The sequence below is a fragment of the Danio aesculapii genome, chromosome 23 (genome assembly GCF_903798145.1).
Source record: "Danio aesculapii chromosome 23, fDanAes4.1, whole genome shotgun sequence".
NCBI classification, from domain to species: domain Eukaryota; kingdom Metazoa; phylum Chordata; class Actinopteri; order Cypriniformes; family Danionidae; genus Danio; species Danio aesculapii.
Genome location: NC_079457.1, coordinates 41,307,005 through 41,333,773, shown reverse-complemented (window position 1 = coordinate 41,333,773; position 26,769 = coordinate 41,307,005). Strand labels below are relative to the sequence as shown.

Here is a 26,769-nt window from a genome sequence, read left to right as displayed (position 1 = left end):
ATATTGTCACCGAGTTGGTGAAAAAAACACACAAAATGACATATTTTCAATATAAAAAGTAATTGTGGACTAGATTTTTAACCTTTTATCAAAATCTTGGACAAGTGAAACAACATTGCCTTTAATGCATTGTTTGATTGATTTTCATTTACTGTTGGTGGCTGTTTTTGCCCCCTTGACTTCCTTTATAACCACATTTTTTTATTACAAAGCTGTGACACCATATTATCATACATTTTTGATTGTCGGTGGTTTTCCCTGTTGGGAAGAGTAAATTTGTCATTTTTACTGTTGATCATCACTTGGCACCATTAATCGTTTAGGTAGACCTGTGCAAAAAATGTTCTTCTGGATTTTATAAAAAAGTTTCTGGATTTTATATGGAGGATAACAACAGATTAAAGTGTGTGTATGTGTGTCTGTGAGGGTGTGAGAGTGATTTTTGCATACTTAATTTGATGTGTCTGAGAAAATCAAAATATGCATCTCAGCTTTCAGAACTACATGGAGTAAATAAAAACAAAGACTGTGTATTTATGCACCATCAAATGTGGTTATAATGGAAGTCAATAGGGCAAAAACAGTCGCCAACAGTAAATTAGGGAGGAATCCTTCACATGTCCAAGACTTTGTTAAAAGGTTAAAAAAATTCAGTCCACAATTACTTCTAAATTGAAATATTGTGGGTTTTTTCATTAAATTTTCTAAGAAATTTTGATCAGAACTGAGGTTGATTATTGGATTTATTAAAAAAAAAATGCAAATAAAAAAATCCCTAACATAACAAAAGGGTAGTAAATTTGAACAGTGCACATGAGTAAATAAAATGTGTTATTGTCTTGATATTTAAACAAAGCTATATAAAATATATATTACTATTGTTATTATTTTTACGTTTTAATTATTTTACAGCAGCAACAATAATATTTGTTATATTGTTATACGCATGTTTTAAAATGCTTTGCAAAAAGTTTATGTAGGAATTTAACAGTTTAATTTCATTATTTTTATTAATTTAAATATAATATATTTGTTATTCCTTATCTAATTCTTATTTGTGTCTGTTCACCTCACAGTGTACTTAACCCTTGTGCACTGTTTAAATTTACTCCCCTTTTGTTATGTTAGGGATAAAAACATCCACTTAATTAAACTGCTGTAAAAATGCATCAGATAAATATATATTTTTTTCAAAATGTTTTGCATAAATCTGTTAATCAACCTCAGTCCTGATCAAAACTACTAAATTGCTTAGAAAAACTCTTTATTTGCCAAATTCATAAATATTGTCACCGATTTGGTGAAAAAAACACATAAAAAGACATATTTTCAATATAAAAAGTAATTGTGGACTAGATTTTTAACCTTTTATCAAAATCTTGGACAAGTGAAACAACATTGCCTTTAATGCATTGTTTGATTGATTTTCATTTACTGTTGGTGGCTGTTTTTGCCCTCTTGACTTCCTTTATAACCACATTTTTTTTATTACAAAGCTGTGACACCATATTATCATGCATTTTTGATTGTCTGTAGTTTTCCCACTGAAAAAAGTGTTGCATACAAAACTGCTACTAACAATTAATTTGTATTAAATTTAAACAAACAAATTAAAATTAATAATGTTCAGCTTAATTTGTTTGTTTAAATTCAGCCCAAATTAATTGTTTACGACCACTTAACGTAAAAAAAAAAGAGTAAATCCAAGGAATCATCTTTGAATAATTTTTTTCAGTGTGTTGGGAAAAGTAAATTTATCATTTTTACTGTTGATCATCACTTGGCACCATTAATCGTTTAGGTAGACCTGTGCAAAAAAATCTTAGTTTCTGGATTTTATATGGAGGATAACAACAGATTAAAGTGTGTGTATGTGTGTCTGTGAGGGTGTGAGAGTGATTTTTGCATACTTAATTTGATGTGTCTGAGAAAATCAAAATATGCATCTCAGCTTTCAGAACTACATGGAGTAAATAAAAACAAAGACTGTGTATTTATGCACCATCAAATGTGGTTATAATGGAAGTCAATAGGGCAAAAACAGTCACCAACAGTAAATTAGGGAGGAATCATTCACATGTCCAAGACTTTGTTAAAAGGTTAAAAAAATCCAGTCCACAATTACTTTTAAATTGAAATATTGTGGGTTTTTTCATTAAATTTTCTAAGAAATTTTGATCAGAACTGAGGTTGATTAATGGATTTATAAAAAAAAAATGCAAATAAAAAAATCCCTAACATAACAAAAGGGTAGTAAATTTGAACAGTGCACATGAGTAAATAAAATGTGTTATTGTCTTGATATTTAAACAAAGCTATATAAAATATATATTACTATTGTTATTATTTTTACGTTTTAATTATTTTACAGCAGCAACAATAATATTTGTTATATTGTTATACGCATGTTTTAAAATGCTTTGCAAAAAGTTTATGTAGGAATTTAACAGTTTAATTTCATTATTTTTATTAATTTAAATATAATATTTTTGTTATTCCTTATCTAATTCTTATTTGTGTCTGTTCACCTCACAGTGTACTTAACCCTTGTGCACTGTTTAAATGTACTCCCCTTTTGTTATGTTAGGGATAAAAACATCCACTTAATTAAACTACTGTAAAAATGCATCAGATAAATATATATATTTTTAAATTTGCATGAATCTTATAATCAACCTCAGTCCTGAACGAAACTACTAAATTGCTTAGAAAATGAAAGGGTTTTAATCAAGACTTTGATAAAAAGTAAAAAAAATCCAATCTACAATTATTTTTTTATATTAAAAATATTGATTCATTCATTCAACTTTATTTATAAAGCACTTTACAGCCACCAAGCAGCAGATCAAAGGGCTGAACAGTAAAATTAAAGTTATAACAGAATAAAAAATAATAAAAAACACACATAGTATACATTTAAAACAATAACAACTGCACACATAAGCCATACATATACACTATCTAACAAATATCAGATCAGGTGTCAAAGCCCAAGGAGAAAAGGTAAGTTCTGACATGTGATTTAAACAAAGACAGCGAAGAGGCCAGCGAAGAGGTAAAGCATTCAACATGAGGACATCATTTTGTGTTTTTTTTTTCACCAAATCATTTGTGAATTTGGCAATTAAAGTTAAAATCCTGTAATTTTCTAAAATATTTAATAGTGTTGATCAGGACTGAGGTTGATTTATTCAAATTGATTTGAAAAAATATTAATCTGATGCATTTTTACAGCAGTTTTTATCCCGAACATAACAAAAGGGTAGTAAATTTACCCAGAGTGTATTGTTGATTTATTTATTTTAAATTCAAAGCATTTTCTCAAAATATGTGTCAAAATAAGATTTGTCGTCATTCTGCTAGCTGAAACACAGAAAAGGTTATGGCCAAATTAAGACTCAAATCACCCCAGAGTGGATAAAATCATCCCCAACAGCACATATTTACTGACATAAATATAAACACTTGATTTATTCCTACATATAGTTAACCACATGACTGGCTTAAGCTAGTTCTATCAGGCTAGTCCCATGAAAACTCATTAGGCCCTTTCCAATAAATCCTGATGTCTCTCTCTCTCTCTCTCTCTATCAGGTACTCATGTGATGGAGGGATCGGGAAGGATGCTGGTAACTGCGGTTGGAGTGAACTCTCAGAGCGGCATCATATTCACTCTACTGGGAGCTGGAGAAGGAGAAGAGGAGAAGAAAGAGAAGAAAGGTAGGTGTGAGAGGCCAAAGCATCAAACACCAACCAAAATGCGCGCGCACACACACACACACACACACACACACACACACACACACACACACACACACACAGACAAAACAAGCGCAAAGGCTGATGTAGGACGAGCTGAGAACGAGTAGCACTAGCAGACAGTGAAGAACGCCGAAGTGGAAGATCCTTACATAAGAGCGAACGAGAAAGACACGAGCTTGATGTGAATGGAGAAGCAGAGGACTCAGAGCCTGCAGGAGGATTTATGAATGGTAGGACGAGCAGAGCTTCACCGCTGCGAACTTTATGGGCCGTGTCATGGCTAATTTAACCTGCAGCCAACAGAGAGAGGAGACTGGAGAGAGCGGGAACGGAGAAGGATTAGGAGTTATATTGGAGGAGGCTGATTAATTATTCAGAGAAAGAGAACGAACGAGAGAAACTGAGAGAGAGAGCAAAGGTTGGATGTGGGTGGATAAAAGATGAAGTGGCGCCATGTTCTGGTACTGGCCCATTGAATCCCTCCAACAGCCTCACAATCATAATTCAATTGTCTTTTTTTATTTTTATTAATTGTTATTTCTGTAAATCTGTGATTATTGATTAGTGTGTCTTTTAGGGGGGAAAGGTTATTTTGTGGTGTCCTCTTATGGACATTTGTGACTCTGGACCACAAAATGACTGATGTTGCCTTTGGTTTACTTTCAGGAATAGCGAAATAAAAAACATTGTATTGGGTCGAAATTATTATTATTTTAATGACCAAAAGCATTAGAAAACGAAGTACAGATTATCTTCCATGAAGGTATTTTGTAAATTGTCCTCTAAACATTATTAATTAGTAATTATACATTGCTAGCACTTCATTTAATCAACCTTAAAGGCAATTTTCTCAATATTTTGATTTCTTTTCACCCTCAGAGTCCAGATTTTCATCATATATCAATTGAAAGATTATTTCAAACAATACTGTATATGAATCTCAGTTTCAAGAAGTTGACACTTATGACTGTATTTTGTGGTCTGTGATCACTTTTATTGACTGAGAAATTATTAACTAAAATGTTCCTGCGATTTAGTGTTTGCAAATGTTTATAATAATGCATAATTTGCTGCTTTTGCTAAGTGTGCGTAGTGTGCAACAAGGACACTGTAAAATGAAGTGTTATCAAATGCACAAATGACAAATATTTTTTTTATTTTGCCAAATTTTTGTTAAATATTACACATAGTATATACATACAGTGCTCAGCATATATAAGTACACCCCTCACAAATCTATCTGAAATTCATATTTTTAATATTAAGCTATTATATTTATGCCTACACTTTAGATTAGTCAGCACTGAAGCCAAATCCGGAGCTTATCTAACAAAATAATTTACGCCAACGGTCTAAAAACTAGAACAGCCAAATGTATATGTTATAGAAAAATATTAAATACAAATTTTAAAAAAAGGGAACATCAAGAAAAGCAAAAAAATGTTTTAATTTAGTTGAAATTTTGTAGTTTGTAATTTATTTTTACAATATTTTGCTTGAATTTAATCGTGTTATCTTTCAATTTCTAAATATTTTTGGTGACTAAAATATTATTTTAATAAATATAACTGTTTAATAAATCAGTTTTGTTTAAATGGACCAAAATCCATTGCCTATATTCACTGAGAAATGGAGAAAAATATTCCTTTTCAAAATGGGGTGTACTCAAGCACTGTATTTCTTGCTTTTCAAAAAACAGAAACCTTTTTTTAATCTTTCAAGGTTTTATCATTCGCTGTGTGAATTTATAAAGTAAAATATTCCTCATATTTGTCTCAATTATTAGAATATAAAACTATCTAAACTATATAAAAGTTGTGCTGCTTTTGGTATTGGAAGCTATATTTCAAATTCCTAAAACAGTTACATATTCTTCATCAAAAGTTGACAGATGAAAGGTCTCGTAATGCTAAAAAAAATCACGAACAATGAAAAATTTCTGCTAAATTATGCAGTCATATCACTGAATGAAAAAATATGAAATATTATTCATATTATTTATAAAAAATTAAATATAAATTGCCTTATATTGGCTAAATATATAAAAAAATATATTTGCTGTGTATATATATATATATATATATATATATATATATATATATATATATATATATATATATATATATATATATATATATATATATATATATATATATATATATATTTATATATTTACACTACCGGGCAAAAGTTTGGTTTTTTTTTTTTTCATGTTTTTTTTCATGATTAAATTATTCTGTTCATCAAGGCGCCGTTTATTAAATGTAAAAAAATGGTTAAATTGTTGAATATTTATTACAATTTTAAATAACTGCTTTTTTATAGTATGTACAGTTGAAGTCAGACTTTTGACCGGTAGTGTGTATATGTATATATATATATATATATATATATATATATATATATATATATATATATATATATATATATATATATTATTTAAATAATTTAAAGCAGGTTCACTTTAATTGTGTGCTTTAATTTAATGCTATATGTACTACAAAACTTTTTTCTCATTTATTTTTACATTTGTTTTTGGCGTTTTTTTCACCTTTATTAAGATAAAACTCAAAACTTGGATGACTGAAGCGCAGTGGCATTATAGATAATTTCAATGAGGTGATGTCATTGGCACATGAATATTTCCTGCCTGTTATTAAACTATTTGTTGCAACAATAATGGTAACAAAAGGCAATTTAATCATAACGTTAAAACAGCTATCATAACATTATTTATCAAAATTTGGACATTTTTGGATTCTTGGAAGCTATATGGTGATTAAAAATGTAAAACAGGAAACACGTTTGGAACATGTTATTGTTCACATCCCTCAAAATGGTCTATATCTTAGTCCGCTAGGCACCCTACTATAACATTATTCATTTCAATTGAATTTATTTTAAACACTAATAAAACGCCACTTTTTCTATAAACAATTTCAGAACTTCAAGCTAATTCGTGATTTTGCTAATAGTACATCCCATAAATCTTTCCTTAAAATGAGTCCCACGAAATGAACTACATTGCTAATTGACCAAACTAACTAGAGAACTGACACCATTCAACTACTCACAAGCATTGTTTACCACCAGTTTCCCCTTAATACCACAAGACAGTCATTGATTTCTCTTTCTTTCTTACTTCTACCACCACCCAATCCTAACAATTTCCCACAATCCCCCTCCTCCACACCTGCATTATCCCTTTGTTTCGCTCTCCGATCAGAGGACAGTAGTTACTCTCCCACAGCCACAGCCAAAGCGAGCGGCATCACCAATGGTACGTACAGCACAGCGCTGATGTTGGAGGATTGAACACCTTCAACATCTCAGTCTGCGTTCAGACCGACGAGCCCACAATTTTGTATTTACTCACAGGTTGATCATGTGACCGTTTAAGAGCACAGTTCAGTGTGTGTGCCGTGTGTTTGTGTTCGTACGTCCGTGTCCGTAGTTGTGTGCGCGCTTTCATTTTCCCACTCAAGAACACTGTGTGCTCTGTCTCTCATTCAGTCTCTGTCTGTCGCTTTTTATTCTCTTGTTCCCACTCTATCTCTCTATCTCTATCTTTCTTTCTCTTTCTCTCTCTCTATCTTTCTCTGTCACAGGCAAGCAGCCAGAAGCAGCTGTGGAGACCAATCAGAATAAAGGTACCACAGTGACAGTGGAGTAGATGAATGGAGAGAATGAGGGGTTAATTATTTTCTTGTTGTGGAAGATTTTTGTGGCCTCCTCATCCACGCTGTTGCTATATGAGGATAGCAACAAGAAATATGAGCGTTAATACCATGTATGCACACAGACACATACATAAAGAGGTGGAAACACACTCTTTGTGCTGCATCACTTGTGGTGGTTCAATGGCGTGCAGTGGATCTGGAAAGTATTCATAGCGCTTCACTTTTTCCACATTTTTTTATGTTACAGCCTTATTTCAAAATGGATTAAATTAATTTATTTCCTCAAAATTCTACACACAACACCTCATACTGAAAAAAGATTTTTTGAAATTGTTGCAAATGTATTAAAAATAAATACCTGAGCATCACATGTACGTAAGTAATACATAAGTATTCTCAGCCTTTCCCGTGAAGCTCTAAATTGAGCTCAGGTACATTCTGTTTCCACTGATCATTCTTGAGATGTTTCAGCAGCTTAATTGGAGTTCACCTGTGGTAAATTCAGTTAATTCGACGTGATTTGAAAAGGCATACACCTGTCTATATAAGGTCCCAGGGTTGACAGTGCATGTCAAAGCACAAACCAAGTATGAAGACAAAGGAATTGGCTGTAGACCACCGCTCATCAACAGGCTAATACATCCCTCCAGTGAAGCACGGAAGCATTGACCTCAGACTGGGGCGATGGTTTATCTTTCAGCAGGACAATGACCCAAAGTACACCACCAAAATTTCAATGAAGTGGCTTCACAACAACTTGGTGAATGTCCTTGAGTGGCCCAGCTAGAGCCCAGACCTAAATCCTTTTGAACATCTCTGGAGAGATCTGAAAATGGCTGTACATCTTTGCTTCCCATCCAACCTGATAGATCTTGAGAGGTACTGCAAAGGGGAATGGGCAAAAATACCCAAAAACAGGTGTGCCAAGCTTGTGGCATCATATTCAAAAAGCTTGAGGTTGTAATTGCTGCCGAAGGTGCATCAACAAAGTATTGAGCAAAGGTTGTGAATACTTCTGTACATGTGATTTTTCCGCTTTTTTCACATTGTCAATATGGGGTATTGTGTGTAGAATTTTGAGGAAATAAATTAATTTAATTCATTTTGGAATAAGGCTGAAACGTAACAAAATGTGAAAAATTAGTAAAGCGCTATGAACACTTTCCGGATGCACTGTTTATATTATATATTGTAAATATATTTTCTTTATATCGTTTTTGTCTTGTTTCAATTTCAAATTTCACATGGAATGTTTTACATGGAATATTAACCACAACATTAATTTTAAAATTATCCTTCCATGTTGTTGTTAACACTACCCCAAATAAACACTTCCCTCCCTCAACAGCCTCTAACTTCCCATTGAAAAAACTAAATAAACATAAATGAAATAATAATACATAATGCATAATACTACTAATATTAATAAAGATAAATAAAAATAAAAAAATTTAAATGAAAATGAATAATAAATATGTATTCATATATTATTGCTCAGCTTAAGAATCAAGAGAGTTAGCCAGCAGTTAATCTAAAAGGGTGCGCCACAACTTGTCAAATGTCTGTAAAGAACTAGTATTGATAGTCGTTTTTTTGCTGTTTTACGGTACACGTATATAAATCAGGAGTGTCAATCTCAGGTTCGATCTAAAACCTCTTTTTTTAATGCACGATTTTATGAATCGTTCATTTAAATATTCATTATAAATATTCTTGATCTCTTAGAGTCAGTGTTTGATTACTTTTTATTGACATTTGTAGTGGTTAATACATATATAAAATAAAATATTGTATGAGAAATGTTATATATATACAGCTGAAATCAGAATTATTAAACCTCCTTTGAAAATTTATTTATATATTTATTTATATATATATATATATATATATATATATATATATATATATATATATATATATATATATATATATATATATATATGACTTTAAGTATGTCCATAACAAAACCTCTTTAAATGTAGTAATTATTTAAAGTAATAAAATAATTTTAAAAATAATTATTATTAATTATTGAAATAATTACAAATTTAAATTATTTAAATTTATATTTAGAAATGTTTTTATTTGTCATGGATAAGTGTGCTAATCCCTCACATTCTTGTTATTGAACTAAACTGAATCAACATTGAACTGAATTGAGCTGCGTAATGACACTATATTGTCCTGGTTAGGGATGTCCCGATCAGGTTTTTTTTTTTGATTAGTCCTTTTGCCTTTATTTTGAGTATCTACCGATACCTAAACCTGATCCGATACTTCCATAATACATAAAATAAGAATAAAGAAGAGCGAAGAAACAGATCCAGGATGTTTCTTATGTTTTCTTTAATTCACCTTATTTTAACAAAAATAAGTTATTAACAAACAGAGCACTACTGTGAGGTAGTTTGAACAATCAATAAATACACAACATAAATTCTTCCCTTTTGGACTTTAGTGCAACAGTAAATATTAAAAAATCTAATATAAAAACAAATAGTACCGCAACACCCAGCAGGCAGTGTACAGTTTGCTATGGCAATGTTGTCTTTATCAACTTAATAAAACCTCCAGAACGCAGACATTCTCACGCTTTCCGCTTCAAACTGCTTCCATGTTCTACTTTGTCGGCATTTAACCAATAGTGTCTCTGCAGCAAAGTCATGTCATGCCACACGCGTTGCTGTATCTGTGTCAAGAAAGAGGTCTAACTCTCTGCCACCGCATACTATAGATGTGTTAAAAAAGAATGAGAATATATATATATGTTATATATATATATATATATATATATATATATATATATATATATATATATATATATATATATATATATATACATATATACAGGGGCGTAGTGGACATTTTAAAAGTGGGCGGGGGACGGCTGTATGAGATCATACGTTCATATAATTATTAATCACCTGCTTTTAAATGGTCTGTCTCTAAAAGTGAGGGGGACGCATCTGCGTGATCACGCCTGATTTCCGATCACGTGATCGCATCTGGACATCCCTAGTCCTGGTACTGTAGATCTTTGCAGCAAAAATTGAATTTGTCTTATTTTACATTCTGTTATTATCCTGTTTATAACTATAAAGCTTATTGGTAACAACTTCTTTTGTATAAAGTTCTAAAAAAATAAGTTGACTGGACATAGTTTGCATTCAGTGCCAATAAAATAAACATTTAGTGTATTTACATCAATTAATATAGGTTATCATGCAAAAAATTGCTTTAAAAGTAGCTTTTTAATTCTCTGAGAGAAAAAAATGCAGATTAATTAGCTAATTACTTATTTGTGCTTTCTTGTTTTGTTTTGTTTTGTTTTGTTTTGTTTTGTTTTGTTTTGTTTAGTTTAGTTTAGTTTAGTTTTGTTTTGTTTTGTTTTGTTTTGTTTTGTTTTGTTTGTTTGTTTAGTTTAGTTTAGTTTAGTTTGTTTATGTTTTGTTTTGTTTTGTTTTGTTTTGTTTTGTTTTGTTTTGTTTTGTTTAGTTTGTTTTTGTTTTGTTTTGTTTTGTTTTGTTTTGTTTTGTTTTGTTTTGTTTTGTTTTGTTTAGTTTAGTTCTCTCTGGATTAAACATTTTATTTTGTTTTGTTTTGTTTTGTTTTGTTTGTTTGTTTTGTTTTGTTTTGTTTTGTTTTGTTTTGTTTTGTTTTGTTTTGTTTTGTTTTGTTTTGTATTAGAAATTGCCAGATTTTCTTCTAGAGTAGAGTAGTCACTATTCATTTTTCAGAAAAGATTTATTAGTAATGCTGTCTTGATTCTGGAATGTTTAGATGTTTTGAAATACTAAAATAGCTTTCTGCAGTGCATACATGATGACTGTTTCCTCCATAGTACATTGTCACTGTAGCTCATTGTTTTCTTCTCTCGAAGAAAAGCACCCAAACACATTTCTCTGAATAATGCATACTCAGTAGAATTGGAGAGGGCCGATGCTGTTTGATCCCACTTTAACCGATGTCAGTGTTTATGCTGTGTGTGTCCACATTTGTCGTGCTTTCCTTTGTCTTGTGTCCAGTGTTTGTGTGTGTGCGTGTGTGTGCTCGCCACTGTGGAAAATCTGATGTGTGGCATGAAGGTATTCAGAGCTTTGAATGAGTCTCGTTCAAAATGCCTCTTAGTTGTGAAACAACAGATTTGCAGTCCATATGTAGTGACGCTAACTCATGTCCCGTCCACCAGCCAAAAAGCAGGATGGAGCCGTTGCGATGGAGATGCAGCCCCTGAAGAGTGCCGAGGGTGGAGAAGTGGAGGAGAGAGAGAAGAAGAAAGCCAACGTGCCCAAGAAGGAGAAGTCTGTACTGCAGGGCAAACTCACCAAACTGGCTGTACAGATTGGCAAAGCAGGTGCGTTGGACTTCATGTGGACAATCATGAGCTGATTTCAAATGAAAAGGCTAATTACAACATATTTATTTTTCAATAAATATAACAATTGATTTATATTTGGTTCATATTTTATCGGTGTACATGCAAACAGCCATGATTCACACAGGAGCGTGTGAGGTGCGCGGGAACGGTTTTCTGCGCGCAGCAGTTTGCTTTCACCAGGTTGCACATAGAGAATAACAAATTTGGGCGTGCAAAAAGTGCCGAATGTGAATGGCACCTATCGTCTTTCTGGGATTACCAGTCTAAATTAATACAAGTGCATAAAGTAAATCATATCTCATTGCTTTTACTATAGGACACTTTTTTTTTTGCACCGTCTCCTGTACCGCCCCCAGCAAGATACCACCCTGGGCGATCACCCATATTGCCTATGCCTAGATTCGCCACTGCCCCAGTATATTGATGGGGACTCTCAGATGAGACGTTAAACCGAGGTCCTAACTCTCTGTGATCATTAAAAATCACAGGATGTCCTTTCAAAAAAAAGTAGGGGTTTAACCCCGGCATCCTGGCCAAATTTGCCGCTGGCCTCTGTCCATCATGGCCTCCTAACCATCCCCATATTATAATTGACTTCATCACTCTCAAGTATCCTCTCCACCAATCAGCTGGTGTGTGGTGTGCGGTCTGGCGCAATATGGCTGCTGTCGCATCATCCAGGTGTATGCTGCACACTGGTGGTGGATGAGGAGATTTCCCCCAAAAATGTGTAAAGTGCTTTGAGTGTCCAGAAAAGCGCTATATAAATGTAAGGAATTAATTATTAATGTTGAGAATGGTAGGCTAATTACAACAAGTAGCAACACGTTTAATAATAAAGGGCAGAATCAATGGTGGTAATAATCTCATTGATATTAATACGTTTTATCAAAAGAAAACCTTTGGCGATTGGACAATGATGGAGATGATGCATGGCAGCTAGCTCTCTGCAACTCTCACATGGTCACCAACTGAAGCTAAGCAGAGCTGTTCCTGGTCAGTACCTGGATGGGAGACCACATGGGAAAGCTAGGCTGCTGCCGAAAGTGGTGATAGTGAGGCTAACAGGGGGCGCTCAACCTGCAGTCTGTGTGGGTCCTAACGCCCCAATGTATTGATGGGGACTCTCGGATGAGACGTTAAACTGAGGTCCTGACTGAGATTTCCCCCCAAAAATGTGTAAAGCATTTTAAGTGTCCAGAAAAGCGCTACATAATTGTAAGGAATTAATTAGTAATGTTGATAATGGTAATAGTAATTATAATGAGGAGGAGGTTTGTATATTAGCAAGACAACTAATAATACTAGTAATAATAATAGCAATAATAATAATAGTAATAATTCATAAGGCTGCCTCTAAGTCCTCGGTGACCATGCAGAAGTTTGACCCTGCCCATCTCACCTGGTGTATGTTATCAAAAATAATTTTATAAATAAAATTTAGTGATCCCTCAAAAAATGTTATGTCACCTTTAATATACTTATAACTTTTATTAATTTTATTCATAGTGAGCAGATTGATTGTTCAGCCTATGTTAGCCACATCATTAAAGACTCCGAAAGCTGCATTCAGACATAACATTTATAGGAATTAATATTATTTATATTAATACTCATAAGACGCATGTGTATGTCATTGTGACTAAGTATAGGGTTAATAATGTATAAGTAAAGAAACAGTAAAGTACAATATGAATAGCAACACATATAATAATAGAGGGGGCGATACAGTGGCGCAGTAGGTAGTGCTGTCGCCTCACAGCAAGAAGGTCGCTGGTTCGAGCCACGGCTGGGTCAGTTGGCGTTTCTGTGTGGAGTTTGCATATTCTCCCTGCATTCGCGTGGGTTTCCTCTGGGTGTTCCGGTTTCCCCCACAGTCCAAAGACATGCGGTACAGGTGAATTGGGTAGGCTAAATTGTAGGCTATATTATGAGTGTGAATGAGTGTATATGGATGTTTCCCAGAGATGGGTTGCAGCTGGAAGGGCATCTGCTCCGTAAAACATATGCTGGATAAGTTTGCGATTCATTCTGCTGTGCGACCCCAGATTAATAAAGGGATTAAGCCGAAAAGAAAATGAATGAATGAATAAATGAATAATAATAGAGGGCAGAATCAATGGTGGTATTAATAATATTGACAATTATAAGAATAAGAATAACACATTTTTTAAAAGAAAACTTTTGGAGATTGGACAATGAGGGAGATGACGCATGTTATCTGTTCATCCCACCTGGTGTATGTCTTCAGGAATAATTTTCTAAATAAAATTTTGTGATACCTCAAAAATGTTATGTCACCTTTAATATATTTATTACTTATGCTAATTTTATTTCTAGTGAGCAGATTGATTGCGCAGCCTATGTTAGCCACATCATTAAAGAATCTGAAAGCTGCATTCAGACGTAACATTTATAGGAAATATTATTCTAAATATTGTTGTGGTTGTTGTTTTCCATTGTAGGTCTTGTGATGTCAGCCATCACAGTTATCATCCTGGTGCTGTACTTTGTGATTGACACGTTTGTAGTGGGTAACACGAGCTGGTTGCCCGAGTGTACGCCCATCTACGTGCAGTATTTTGTCAAATTCTTTATCATCGGTGTGACTGTGCTGGTAGTGGCTGTGCCTGAGGGTCTTCCCCTCGCTGTTACCATCTCTCTGGCCTATTCGGTTAAGGTAAGACAGAGACCCAAATGCACTACGTGCGTGATAGATAACAGATTACATAAGCACATTTGAAAACAAACACTTTTTTTTAGATTATGTAATATTTTTAGCTTGATTTGCTTTTGTAAACACTTTTTTCATCATCCAAATTTTCGCTTGTTGTTAATTTAGAAAATGATGAAGGACAATAATCTTGTGCGTCACTTGGATGCCTGCGAGACAATGGGCAATGCCACTGCCATCTGCTCCGACAAGACTGGCACCCTCACCACCAACCGCATGACTGTAGTGCAGTCTTACATAAACGACCAGCACTTCAGAGAGATCCCGGACCCCAGCCAGATCAGCCCCAACACCCTTGAGATGATCGTCAATGCCATTTCTATCAACTGCGCCTATACCTCCAAGATCATGGTGAGACACTGGATTATGTATGGGATTTAAAATGAAGCCAAACATTGTCTTATTTTAAAAAGTTGCTTAAAGGAACAGTTTAATCAAATACCTAAATGATCAACTATTACTTCTTACATATTCACATATTCTGAAGGATATCTGTAACCAAATAATTGACAAAAGCCATTGAATCCCATTGCATTTTTTTCTACTGTCCAAGTCTAGGGTTTCATCAACTGGTTATTTACCAACATTCTTCGAAACATCTTCATTTGTTTTCAGTAGAAACAGAACAGCCTCACAGTTTAGGATTTTATATTTTTAGCAGGGCAGTACAGGGTTGTCAAATAAAAAGAGATTCAGTTTTCTTTCCTCTGTGTCTCATGCATCATTGCAATTCTCTTTCAGCCACCAGATGTGGAAGGTGGTCTGCCCAAGCAAGTTGGTAATAAGACTGAATGTGGTCTGCTGGGTTTCCTACTGGACTTGAAGAGAGACTACGTCCCTGTGAGAGAGCAGATCCCAGAAGAGAAGCTCTACAAAGTCTACACTTTCAACTCAGTACGCAAGTCCATGAGCACTGTGGTGCAGATGCCAGACGGAAGCTTCCGACTCTACAGCAAAGGAGCCTCTGAGATCGTTTTGAAAAAGTAAGTATGACAAGAACTAGGATGTTGTTTATCTGATTGGTTGTCCTTAGCTGTTTCAATCCAAAGTTGGGATTTTTATGTACACTACAGTACCTGACAAAAGTCTTGTCATCGGTCCCAGTTGTAAGAGCAACAAATAATGACTTTACTTCTAGTTGATCATTTAGAAAAGTGGCAGAAGGTTGATTTTTCTCATAAATCATCTGTTGAGCTGCATCCCAATCATCACAAACACTGCAGAAGACCTATTGGATCCAAGATTCTCACAGAAATCAGTCAAGTTTGGAAAAGTCATGGTTTGGGGTTACATTCAGTATGGGGGTGTTCGAGAGATTTGCAGAGTGGATGGCAACAACAACAGCCTGAGGTATCAAGACATTTGGGCTGCACATTACATTACAAACCACAAGAAAGGGCAAATTCTTCAGCAGGATAGCGCTCCTTCTCATACTTCAGCCTTCACATCAAAGTTCCTAAAAGCAAAGAAGGTCAAGGTGCTCCAGAAAAGCAAAGTCAGACCTTACTGTCCTAATTAAATAATTAAAAATCAAGGCATGGTCATATTTATTTTTGGTAAAATAAGCGTAATCTAGAGGCCTTTGCCGTTCATATAAGCCACTTCTGAAATCAACTAGAAGTCAAATTATTATTTGTTGTTCCTAAAACTTGGATAGGCAACATGTCGAGTAGTGTATATCAGTTTTGCATAGATATTTTGAGTGCAAATCAACATGGCCATCCCATGTGTTAAAAAAAATGTCACTTGCTGGGGAATTGCTGCAAATGGTCAGAGATGAAATTTGCTTTAACCAAGGAAACCACTGTAGCTCAACTAATACTTAATAATGATACAAGAGTAACAAATGTTGATGTGAAATCTTGCCTATGAAGGCAGACGCCTTATTTTAATTAACTTAATAGTTTTGATAACAGACTTTGGCTCAATTTAGTTAATGTAGCCTTGTGGTCAGGGGCGTCACTTTTAGAGACAGACCATTTAGAAACAGCCGATTAATAATTATATGAACGTAAACTTTTAGATCTCATTCAGCTGCCAACAAACCCCCCCCAACCCGCTTTTAAAATACCCACTACATCTCTGCTTGTGATTAAACACACAGACATATAGCATGACTGCACTCACACAAACCCAAATTCAATTCCTGCCTTTGCCGATCCCCCTCTCCTGTAGCCCAGATTTCCTGTCATAGCTCTTCTATCCTATTTGCAAAACATGAAAACGGCAAAAAAAGATACTTTGGTTCAGGCATTTAGAACAACTAAAACTTAATTTGAGATGTTGTGCATTGAGATTTGTCCACTGGTGACTTGAGGCACATGGGTGTTTTTACCTTTGGAAATTTTACGTGCATCTCCAAGCATTGTGTATTAATACAATATCCCCCATTTAAAAATATGTTAAGACATCGCTGCTTCCACTTGTACCTTAGATGTTCCTCCATACTTGGTACCAATGGCGAAGCACGAAACTTTAGACCACGGGATCGGGATGAGATGGTAAAGAAAGTGATTGAGCCTATGGCATGCGAAGGCCTGCGAACAATCTGCATCGGTTATCGTGATCTTCCTGGCGAACCTGAGCCTGAGTGGGAGAATGAAGCTGAAATTGTCACTGATCTGACCTGCATTGCTGTCGTCGGGATTGAGGATCCCGTTCGACCCGAGGTATGTAATGAGAATGTTTAAGGCCCCGATATACTGGTGTGAGCTCATTTCAAACAAGTGCAGGGCAAATCGATGTTTGTTTGGAATTTATGTTAGTCGAAAGCATGCAGCCAGTGTTGAATAAACTACTTCCGAAAGTTATTAATTACTAATTATATAATTAAAATAGGGTTTTGGTTACTTTTCTAATCACTATGTCTGAAAAGTAACTTGTTTACCCACTAAGGAATTGAAGTACTTGACTCAATAATACGTAAAATTCCTATAACTCTCAACAACACAGACAAAAGACATCTAACCCCAGAATGTAAATAAGATGGAGGCACATGCACATGCTGCGGCTTTTCTGTCTCCCGACAAAATGGTGTTTATGTGTTTTTGTCTTGTCTATCACAATTTTATTTTACGTCTTCGTCGCATTTATCTGTCCTTAAGCGTGCATATACTGTAGTCCAACATTTTTGCTTGACATCGGCAAAACCAAACTTGGTAACAGTTTATTTTGATGGTCCATTTGAGTATTAGTATACTGTCTGCTTAATATCTGTTGATACTGCTCCTTCAACAGACATTTAACAGACTATAAGAAACTTTGCAAGAACATGTCAACTTACACTAACCCCAACCTAACAGTCTACTTATAATCTAATGAGAATTAGTTGGCATGTAGATGCAATGTAACTTAAATTTAACAAATGGACCATCAAAATAAAGTGTGACCCCAAACTTTGGTTTACACCTTGCCATGTGCCCTTAAGAGTAACTGTATTGTTTACAATTTTTATTTTTAGTTATATTTTTAAATTATATTAAATGTGTAATTGTATTTATTGTCATTTCTTTTGAAAATTCTACTTTTTGTATTAATATTATACACCTAGGGTCTGAGAGTAACGCAATTTTATTCTGTATGTCCTGTACATGTGGTTGAATTGACCATAAAGCTGACTTTGACTTTGAAAAGAAACGAAACACTTTTAAATCTTCATATTTGAGTCAAATTTGAACTTTTAAACTATTTAAAACTATATTAGATAAGCATTTTAATAACAACCACAACTTTCTTTAGATAACATACAGAAGAAAAGATTCATATAACAGAAGAAAATAATAATATAAACATTGTATGGATTAAAAGAATGAAATGTTTCAAAGCAATGACACAATTCATACACTGTCATGAACTAATAATTTCTGACCAAATTCATTGTTTCTTAGGAATGTCCAAACAACTAAATAAATGTAACCTTGCTTAGTTAAAAAATATATTTGTTCTCCAAAGCATGCAAATTAAAAAATATATATTGATAACAATACAATTGCTCTGCTTCTCTGAATTAATTTATAAAAAAATGTTGAATTTACTTCAAGTATAAAGGTAAAGTACCTTCAAGTTACTAGTTCAATTACCTGAAATGTTCAGTAATCCTTTAATTTATGTTATCAGTGGATAAATAATTTAAAAACAGTAACTAGTTACTTTTCAAATAATGATACCCACACTGCATGCAGCACATATATACATATTCACTAAATATATATACATCTGAATGTTCACCAGCTGTAAAACATTTTAAAGGGTATTTCAAACTTAATCTTACCCTTAACCATTTAAAATAAAGCATTTCTCTTCTCCTGAAGGTCCCTGATGCCATTCGCAAGTGTCAGAGGGCAGGCATCACTGTGCGCATGGTCACCGGTGACAACATCAACACGGCACGAGCCATTGCTTCCAAGTGTGGCATCATTCAGCCTGGGGATGACTTTCTGTGCCTGGAGGGTAAAGACTTCAACCGGAGAATCAGAAATGAGAAAGGAGAGGTTTGTGAAAATTAAATCACAGACATCTCAGCACCGAACCAATATAGACTAAACTGAATCATTGATGTCCGTGCTTTGTGTACGTGTGTGTGTGTTGTGTTACAGATTGAGCAGGAGAGGATTGATAAGATTTGGCCCAAGCTCAGAGTTCTAGCACGTTCGTCCCCCACAGACAAACACACTCTTGTAAAAGGTGAGACGCTCTTTTCAGCTACAAATATTTCTGAAACACAGACCCACCTGAATCTTATTGTACACCAACACTTATATTCTTAAGCTAATATAATTCTTATTCTTTTTAATACACTGTTTTCAATTTTTAAATATTGCCTACAACTGTGCACATTCTGGATCAAACACATGTACAGACCTTAAAGGTGCAGTAGCTGATTGTCTTCAGAAACATTTTTTGTTGTGCTGGTTGAAATTCTCTTCGCATTCCAATAGTAGTGATCAAAGTAAATGACCTGAATGTATTTATATGTATTTGTATATTCTAGGTAAGGCAGAAGACTAAAAAATGTTTATCCAATTAAAATTTGTCGGGCCGACAATTACCATAATTTTGAAAAGTAGCCCAAACTGTCTGTCAACAAATGTAGATTGGTACATCTGCGCACCCGTTCACGCAGATCCGCCATTTGCACATCTAGCATCTTTCTAGTGAAAGACTGATGTGACTATTTTCACAAGGTACTTTTTACAACATTGATAATGTAGATTTTTATTTAGTTTATTAACAAAGCATCAGTATATAGCGCTTTTCCATCCAGCCTGCTTTACTGAGGTGAAGTTGCTTTTATACTCACATTTTCATTTTTGAACAATGACAACCTGTGATGCGCTCCCTATATTGTTTACCATGGTACTTTGAATATTCGGTCTGAAACAGCATGTAAGTATGGCTTAGTAATAAGTTTAATTCCTGCAACCTGCCAGCCAAGCACTAAGCATACAGTAGATGCTTTAGGACAAAGCGTGTGAGAGAGTGAGACCAGTGATTCTTACATGCATGAAATATGGAATATCATGACAAGTTTTACTTGCTACACGACTGAAAACGTGCTAGATATAATACAGTTTTTCATTCAGAATTGTAGTATTATAAAGCACTGTAAAGTTTTCTAACTGGCGAATGACATGATCTAGTGGGTTGTCTTCTGTTCGCGATATCAGGAGGCGTGGCTTTGGATGGTAGGGGAGGGACTGTGTTTTCGAAGAATAATGCTAAACTGTTAGCATTTTGGCAGATCACCTACTGCACCTTTAAGATCATTAGAAAAATACTTTGATTCAAAAGTTTTGGAAAATTTTTGGAAAGTTTTTTTTAATTTTCAAAATTGCCAAATTGGTGTTATTTCCACTCTATACACATTTAAGGTAGTATTTTGTAGTTGTTATGTACATATCACTTAGCGAATTGGATCGATGACAGAGGGTCGCATATTTATTGAGGAAAAGTTGTTTTTGGGTGGCACGGTGGTGCAGTGCACCTCACAGCAAGAATGTTGCTGGTTCGAGTCCCGGCTGGGTCAGTTGGCATTTCTGTGTGGAGTTTGCATGTTCTCCTCGTGTTCATGTGGGTTTCCTCTGGGTGCTCTGGTTTCCCCCACTGTCCAAAGACATGCACTATACTGTAGGTAAATTGAATGAGCTAGGTGAATTGGGTAAGCTAAATTGTATGTTGTGTATGTGTATGTCCTGGTCCTCCAGGTTGGAGGTTGAGCGTTGGGCTAACTACCCACCTTGTAAAAATTAGATGTTACGAAACACCAACATATTGCATCTAAATATCATAACGACCCTGTGAATAAGTAAAGTTGGTTTTATTTTTGCATATTCAAACATTTCAATATAATTAAAAAGTATAATTAGATTAAAAAAATATATAGTGATCAATAAAAACATATAATCTGAATGCATAATGTGAGTGATATGCGCTGTTAGAGCTGTGGTACTATTCATTTTTGAAGAAAGTGACACCTTATGACAATATATTGTCCATATATTGTTTACTATGCTACTTTGAACATTCAGTCTGAAATCTCATATTAGTATGACTTCAAAACATAATTAGCACTATTTAATTGACTGTGAGCAATGTTGTACTTTGATAGTCATTGGCTGCTAATATGATTTCCCTATTTAGAGTTTGCAAAGAATACTTTTCTGAAATTATATTAAGAAGGTGAAAGTCTGAATGTGCAAACCAACTTTACCCCACTCACATAATACACATTTCAATAGGAAGAAAACATCATCTCTGATTGATTTACAATCTGCTACACAACCAAACTCACGCAAGAGCAATACAGGAAATTGCATAATAACACATGAGACTAGAATTCTTCCTGTTTAAAATGGTGTCCTAAATCCAAGTGTTTGTGCACTGATAAAGAAGAATATGAAGGAGAGAATGGCTACTGCAGGTCTCTGACTCCTCCCCCTGAACTTTCCCTTGCCCTGTATCATGCTTTCTCATTGGCTGTAGGCTGTTGACGATGTCATCTCCAGTCAAAACACATTTCACACTGCAGGACTCTGAGTCACAGACAAGTTCAGATCTTTGAAATGCTAAATATCTCACGGGCATCGGCTTTTTTCTCAGGTTGTGTGTTCTTTGTTTGTATCAGAACACATCTTTGTTTGATGATCTTCTGGGTAGATTAAATTGAAATCACAGATGAGTTACATAATGAAAATTGTAATCAGAAACATTATCTAAATCAGTTGTTTTGGAATTAAACAGATACCAGGCTGATAAACCAAATATTGTTTCATAATATTATAGTTTTTAATAATCACTAAAAGCATATTTAATTAGTGTGGACTGGAGAAAAATGTAGAGTAAATGCTATCCAGCATTAAACAAAATTACCAGTCGCAGATAAATAGCTTGAAGTGTAGGGTTTTTTGTGTGTGATAATATGGTGGTAATAAAGCAGTGAGAGGTGCTGAGAAAAAATACATGGATATAAATCTGAAGGAAGCTTGGTGTTTGGGAAAAGTTTCAATGACAGTACTTTCTGCGCATCAATGAATTTGCTCTTCACTGTTTGGACTTTTAGCAGTGAAATTTAAACAACACTGAACTGAACTAAACTGAACCAATTCTGAAAACTGGACGGACACAGTTTCAATTTACTAGAACTTCTATGTTAAGCTGCTTTGACACAGTCTACATTGTAAAAGCGCTATAGAAATAAACATTAAGTTGAATTTTTAAAATTTGCTTGATATACTGCCGAATTTAGCAGTGCTTTCTGTACAGTGGTTGCTAGGTAAACAGCTCTTTTTTGCCATTCTAAAAGCACCATCTAAAAGCAGATTTACTTTTTCATTCAGATGGTCTATTGTTTTTGTTCAGACCACCGAATGTTTGAAGTCTGTGTGAAAGCAGAGTTTATGTTTATTTGGCTGTTGCACGTTGTTATTCTTTTAGTGAACAAATTTTGGTGATCAAATCCTCAATCAAAAACTGACTATTTGCATTTGGAGTCGTGGCCCTTCTCTCTTCATTTCAGTTTGATGGCTTCCACAATGTTCTTTACCATGCCCCTCTTACTGCGAGAGAATGATGCACAGACATAAAACCCCCACCTCCCAACTCAATATTCCGCCTCAGTTGGAAGTACATCAAGTTACTGAAATAAAAGTCTCAGCCACTTCTGGTTTCGCACAGACTTTAAGAACAATCCAGAAGTTAGAGCAGGTTTGTATACACTATTACAAGTATTACATGAATATAAGCATATTGTGAATATATAAATAAATAAAGAGCTATGGGGTTTTTAGTGGATGAGGGGTCATTAAGGTTTTAAATGTTAAAATAGTGATCCACTGGAAAAAAAACGTTTCTAAATAACTGATATAGATCTTAAGGAATGTACTCAAGTATTGTATTTGTATTAAGGAAAATGATTAATTTTACATTACTCTATACCTTGCCTTTTAATAACAGATTTCAGTTGGTTTATGGTTATTGAGGTGTGCTCATGTACTTGATTGTAATACACAGCTACTGGCTACTTTATTAGGTACACCTGTCCAACTGCTCGTTAAAGCAAAAATCTAATCTGCCAATCACATGGCAGCAACTCAGTGTAGACATGGTCAAGAGACGATCTGCTGCAGTTCAAACTGAGCATCAGAATGGGGAAGAAAAGCGATTTAAGTGACTTTGAATGTGGCATGCTTGTTGGTGCCAGACGTGCTGGTCTGAGTATTTTAGAAACTAATGATCTTCTGGGATTTTCACGCACAACCATTTCTAGGGTTTACAGAGAATTGTTAGAAAAAGAAAAAATATATCTAGTGAGTGGCAGTTCTGTGGGCGCAAATGCCTTGTTGATGCCAGAGGTCAGAGGAGAATGGCCAGACTGGTTGGAGCTGATATAAAGGCAATAGTAACTCAAAAAATAACCCGCAAATCATCTTAGACTGCTTTCTTGAACATGACAATGTGTTCACCGTACTCAAATGGCCTCCACAGCCACCAGATCTCAATCCACTAGAACCTTTTTGGCATGTGGTGGAACAGTAGATTCGCATTATGGATGTGCAGCTGGCAAATCTGCAGCAACTGCGTGATGTTATCATGTCAATATGGACCAAAATCTCTTAGGAATATTTCCAGTACCTTGTTGAATCAAAGCCACGAAGGATAAGGGCAGTTCTAAAGGCAGAAGGGGGTACTAGTAAGGTGACCTAATAAAGTGGCCGGTGAGTGTATTTTGCATGACAATTTTCATGGCCATTCTATATTGTGAAATTTAAAGTTAAACAGTACTAATCTAGATTTTTTTTTAGAAAGCAAACGCAAAACAAGAATTTGTGAAAATCAATAAGTTATGAAATATGGAATGCCCTTGTGTAAATAGTTTTAATCATAAAAGTAACGTTACTGCTATAGTAAACAACTTTTTAAAACAGAAATCTAAATACAAATGCTGCATTTTAAAAATCTGATTATTTAATCCAGATTACATGAATTTAGTTAGTATCCATCACTTTACACACTACATGATTTTCAACAATTTGCCTCCAATTCAGTCCAATGCATCTGAACTGAGTGACTGGTGCAGTAGCGCATTTACAATGTAAATTTGACACCAAGTAGGCTGTAAGCAATCAAAACATATCAGACTGATGTATTCATGTATAGCGTGGTGACAGTAGTTGAGTTCAGTGACTGGTCAAGGTTATGGGCTGGCTGGTAATTGTTTGCTGGGTGATTATGTTGCTGTGTAGGCATCATTGACAGCACTGTGATGGAGCAGAGACAGGTGGTGGCCGTAACTGGCGATGGGACCAATGATGGACCGGCTCTCAAGAAGGCAGATGTGGGCTTTGCAATGGTAAGCACATCTGACAAACACTTCCCTCTAATCTATTCATATATTCGTCCTTCCGCCCAAGAGGTAGTTAAGAGATGAGTAATGATGAGAGATGAATATTGATTTATTAGAAGCTCCACTTATATCATGTTCAGCCAACAAGGGTGTAAGATCTCTGATGAATAAAAGCCTCTTTTCTCCAACGAATCTGACTTTGATGCATGAATTGCCTGAATCTCGTTCTCGCTTGCCGTCTTCAGGGTATAGCAGGCACTGATGTAGCGAAAGAAGCCTCTGACATCATCCTGACCGATGATAACTTCTCCAGCATCGTGAAGGCTGTCATGTGGGGGAGAAATGTGTATGACAGCATCTCCAAGTTTCTGCAGTTTCAGCTTACTGTCAATGTAGTGGCCGTCATCGTAGCGTTCACCGGAGCCTGCATTACACAGGTAACACACACACACATATACACTCAGAGCAGTGAGATTTTAGTATTATTTAACGTGCTTATTGTATGGTTTGTTTTACTATTTGTATGCTCTTAATTGGACTTTTTATTAATATTTTTATAAACTTTTTTGTTTTTAACATAGTACCTAAGCATAAGTTTTTATTTCAGATTTCTTAAACTTACTGGACATACATATTATTCGTTAGTTTTAGTTACCAACAGGCACTTACACAAAGTTTAAAGGGATAGAATGAAAAATTATTTAGTATTCACTCTCCCTCAAGTGGTTCCAAACCTTTTTTAAGTTCCTTATTAAGTGTTTAAAGTGATACTTTAAAGAAAGCTGAACAAATGTAACCATTGACATAGTATGAAAATCATTAACATCCTAAGATTAAAAATCAAATACTATGGAAGTCAATGATTACCTGTTTACCGCTTTATTTTCGCCAAAATACATTATTTTGTGATTGACAGAAGAAAAAAAAATCTCCAAAACAGTTTGAAGTTCGGAACAACTGATGAGTACACTTTCTGGCGAAAGTCTTGATGCCCATCCAAGTTTTTGGAACAACAAATAATAATTAATAACTCAGAAGTGGCTTATATGAAAGGCAAAAACCTCTAGATTACATTTATTTTACCAAAATAAAATATGATCATGCCTTGATTTTAAATTATTTTTTATCAAGACACTTTGTCACTTAACAGAAATAATGTACAGTACAGAATATAAAGTCATGGTGCAGTGGAAAGAGAATTCATATTGTGTATGACTCCCGTGAGCTTGGAGGACTGCATCCATACATCTCTGCAATGACTCAAATAACTTATTAATAAAGTCATCTAGAATGTTAAAGAAAGAGTTCTTGCAGGACTTCCAGATTTCATCAAGATTCTTTGGAGTCATCTTTATTGCCTTCATCTTACCCCAGACATGCTCAATAATGTTTATGTCTTTTGACTGTAACCACAAACCATAATTTTTCCTTCACCAAACTTGACTGATTTCTGTGAGAATCTTGGGTCCATGTGGGATTTAATAGGTCTTCTGCAGTGTTTGTGATGATTGGGAAAAGTTCAACAGATGATTTATCGTAAAAATCTACCTTCTGCCACTTTTCCAAGTGATCAACTAGAAGTCAAGTTATTATTATTCATTGCTCTTTCAACTAGGATTGAAGACAAGACTTTTGTCAGGTAGTGTAATTAATAAAAATGTAATTTTTGGGTGAACTACTACTTTAAGCTCAATCAATTTTATTTGTGGTGAAATGTTGATTACTAGAAAAAATGTAAAGTGTCCATCATTTTCTTTTAAAAAGTACAACAATTAGTAGACTATTAGACAATTAGATTAGTAAAATTGTTCTGCGATGCACATACAATGAGGATAATGTTTGGAGCATTTAAATGTAGAAATGTGAAGTTTATATTGGTTTAAGCACTTGGATTATTATTTTCTGTTCATTATGAAAATGCTCTTGTCATTATATAGTTATTTTAGAATTTTAGAGACCTGTTTTTTCCTGGCAATGAAATGTTACAATTTTATATAACTAAATAATTATGTTTACGGTAGTACCTCACTTTAACTCAGATTTTTTATTATATTATCAAAAGGAGGTTAAAATTATGCCTTCCATGGTTCCAATTAGGGCTGCACGATATTGGAAAAATCTGATATTGCAATATTTTATTTTTCTGCGATAAATATAGTTTCAGAAGATGGTTTGAATAGCACTATTTGATGGTTTTCTGCGGAGTCGAACAGTATTCAGGTAGAAAAATTGAATAAAGGAATGCTTTTCTTGCTTTGTTTTGTCTTGTTTCTAGTCCAAATATCAAATTAATTCTTAGACTAAGTAAAAATATTGTTTAGTTTTCACTGTCAGAAGAAATAGCTGAAAAATACAATTCTATGGCTTCTGGTCA

The 26,769-nt window shown here is 34.5% G+C and overlaps 1 protein-coding gene across 5 annotated transcripts in view; it reads left to right on the top strand.

Moving 5' to 3' along the window:
• atp2b3b (ATPase plasma membrane Ca2+ transporting 3b) overlaps positions 1 to 26,769 on the top strand; it is a 116,522-nt gene that overhangs the window by 47,135 nt on the left and 42,618 nt on the right. For 3 of the 5 annotated variants that reach the window (XM_056448749.1, XM_056448754.1, XM_056448751.1), the window contains exons 6-16: positions 3,595 to 3,720; positions 7,371 to 7,412; positions 11,632 to 11,796; positions 14,286 to 14,500; positions 14,663 to 14,905; positions 15,296 to 15,537; positions 16,989 to 17,223; positions 18,865 to 19,044; positions 19,150 to 19,237; positions 24,295 to 24,401; positions 24,641 to 24,832. In XM_056448749.1, coding sequence (XP_056304724.1) covers positions 3,595 to 3,720; positions 7,371 to 7,412; positions 11,632 to 11,796; positions 14,286 to 14,500; positions 14,663 to 14,905; positions 15,296 to 15,537; positions 16,989 to 17,223; positions 18,865 to 19,044; positions 19,150 to 19,237; positions 24,295 to 24,401; positions 24,641 to 24,832 — 1,835 coding nt within the window. The remainder of the gene's footprint in view (positions 1 to 3,594; positions 3,721 to 7,370; positions 7,413 to 11,631; positions 11,797 to 14,285; positions 14,501 to 14,662; positions 14,906 to 15,295; positions 15,538 to 16,988; positions 17,224 to 18,864; positions 19,045 to 19,149; positions 19,238 to 24,294; positions 24,402 to 24,640; positions 24,833 to 26,769) is intronic. The other 2 variants (XM_056448750.1, XM_056448752.1) reach the window with 1 other exon arrangement.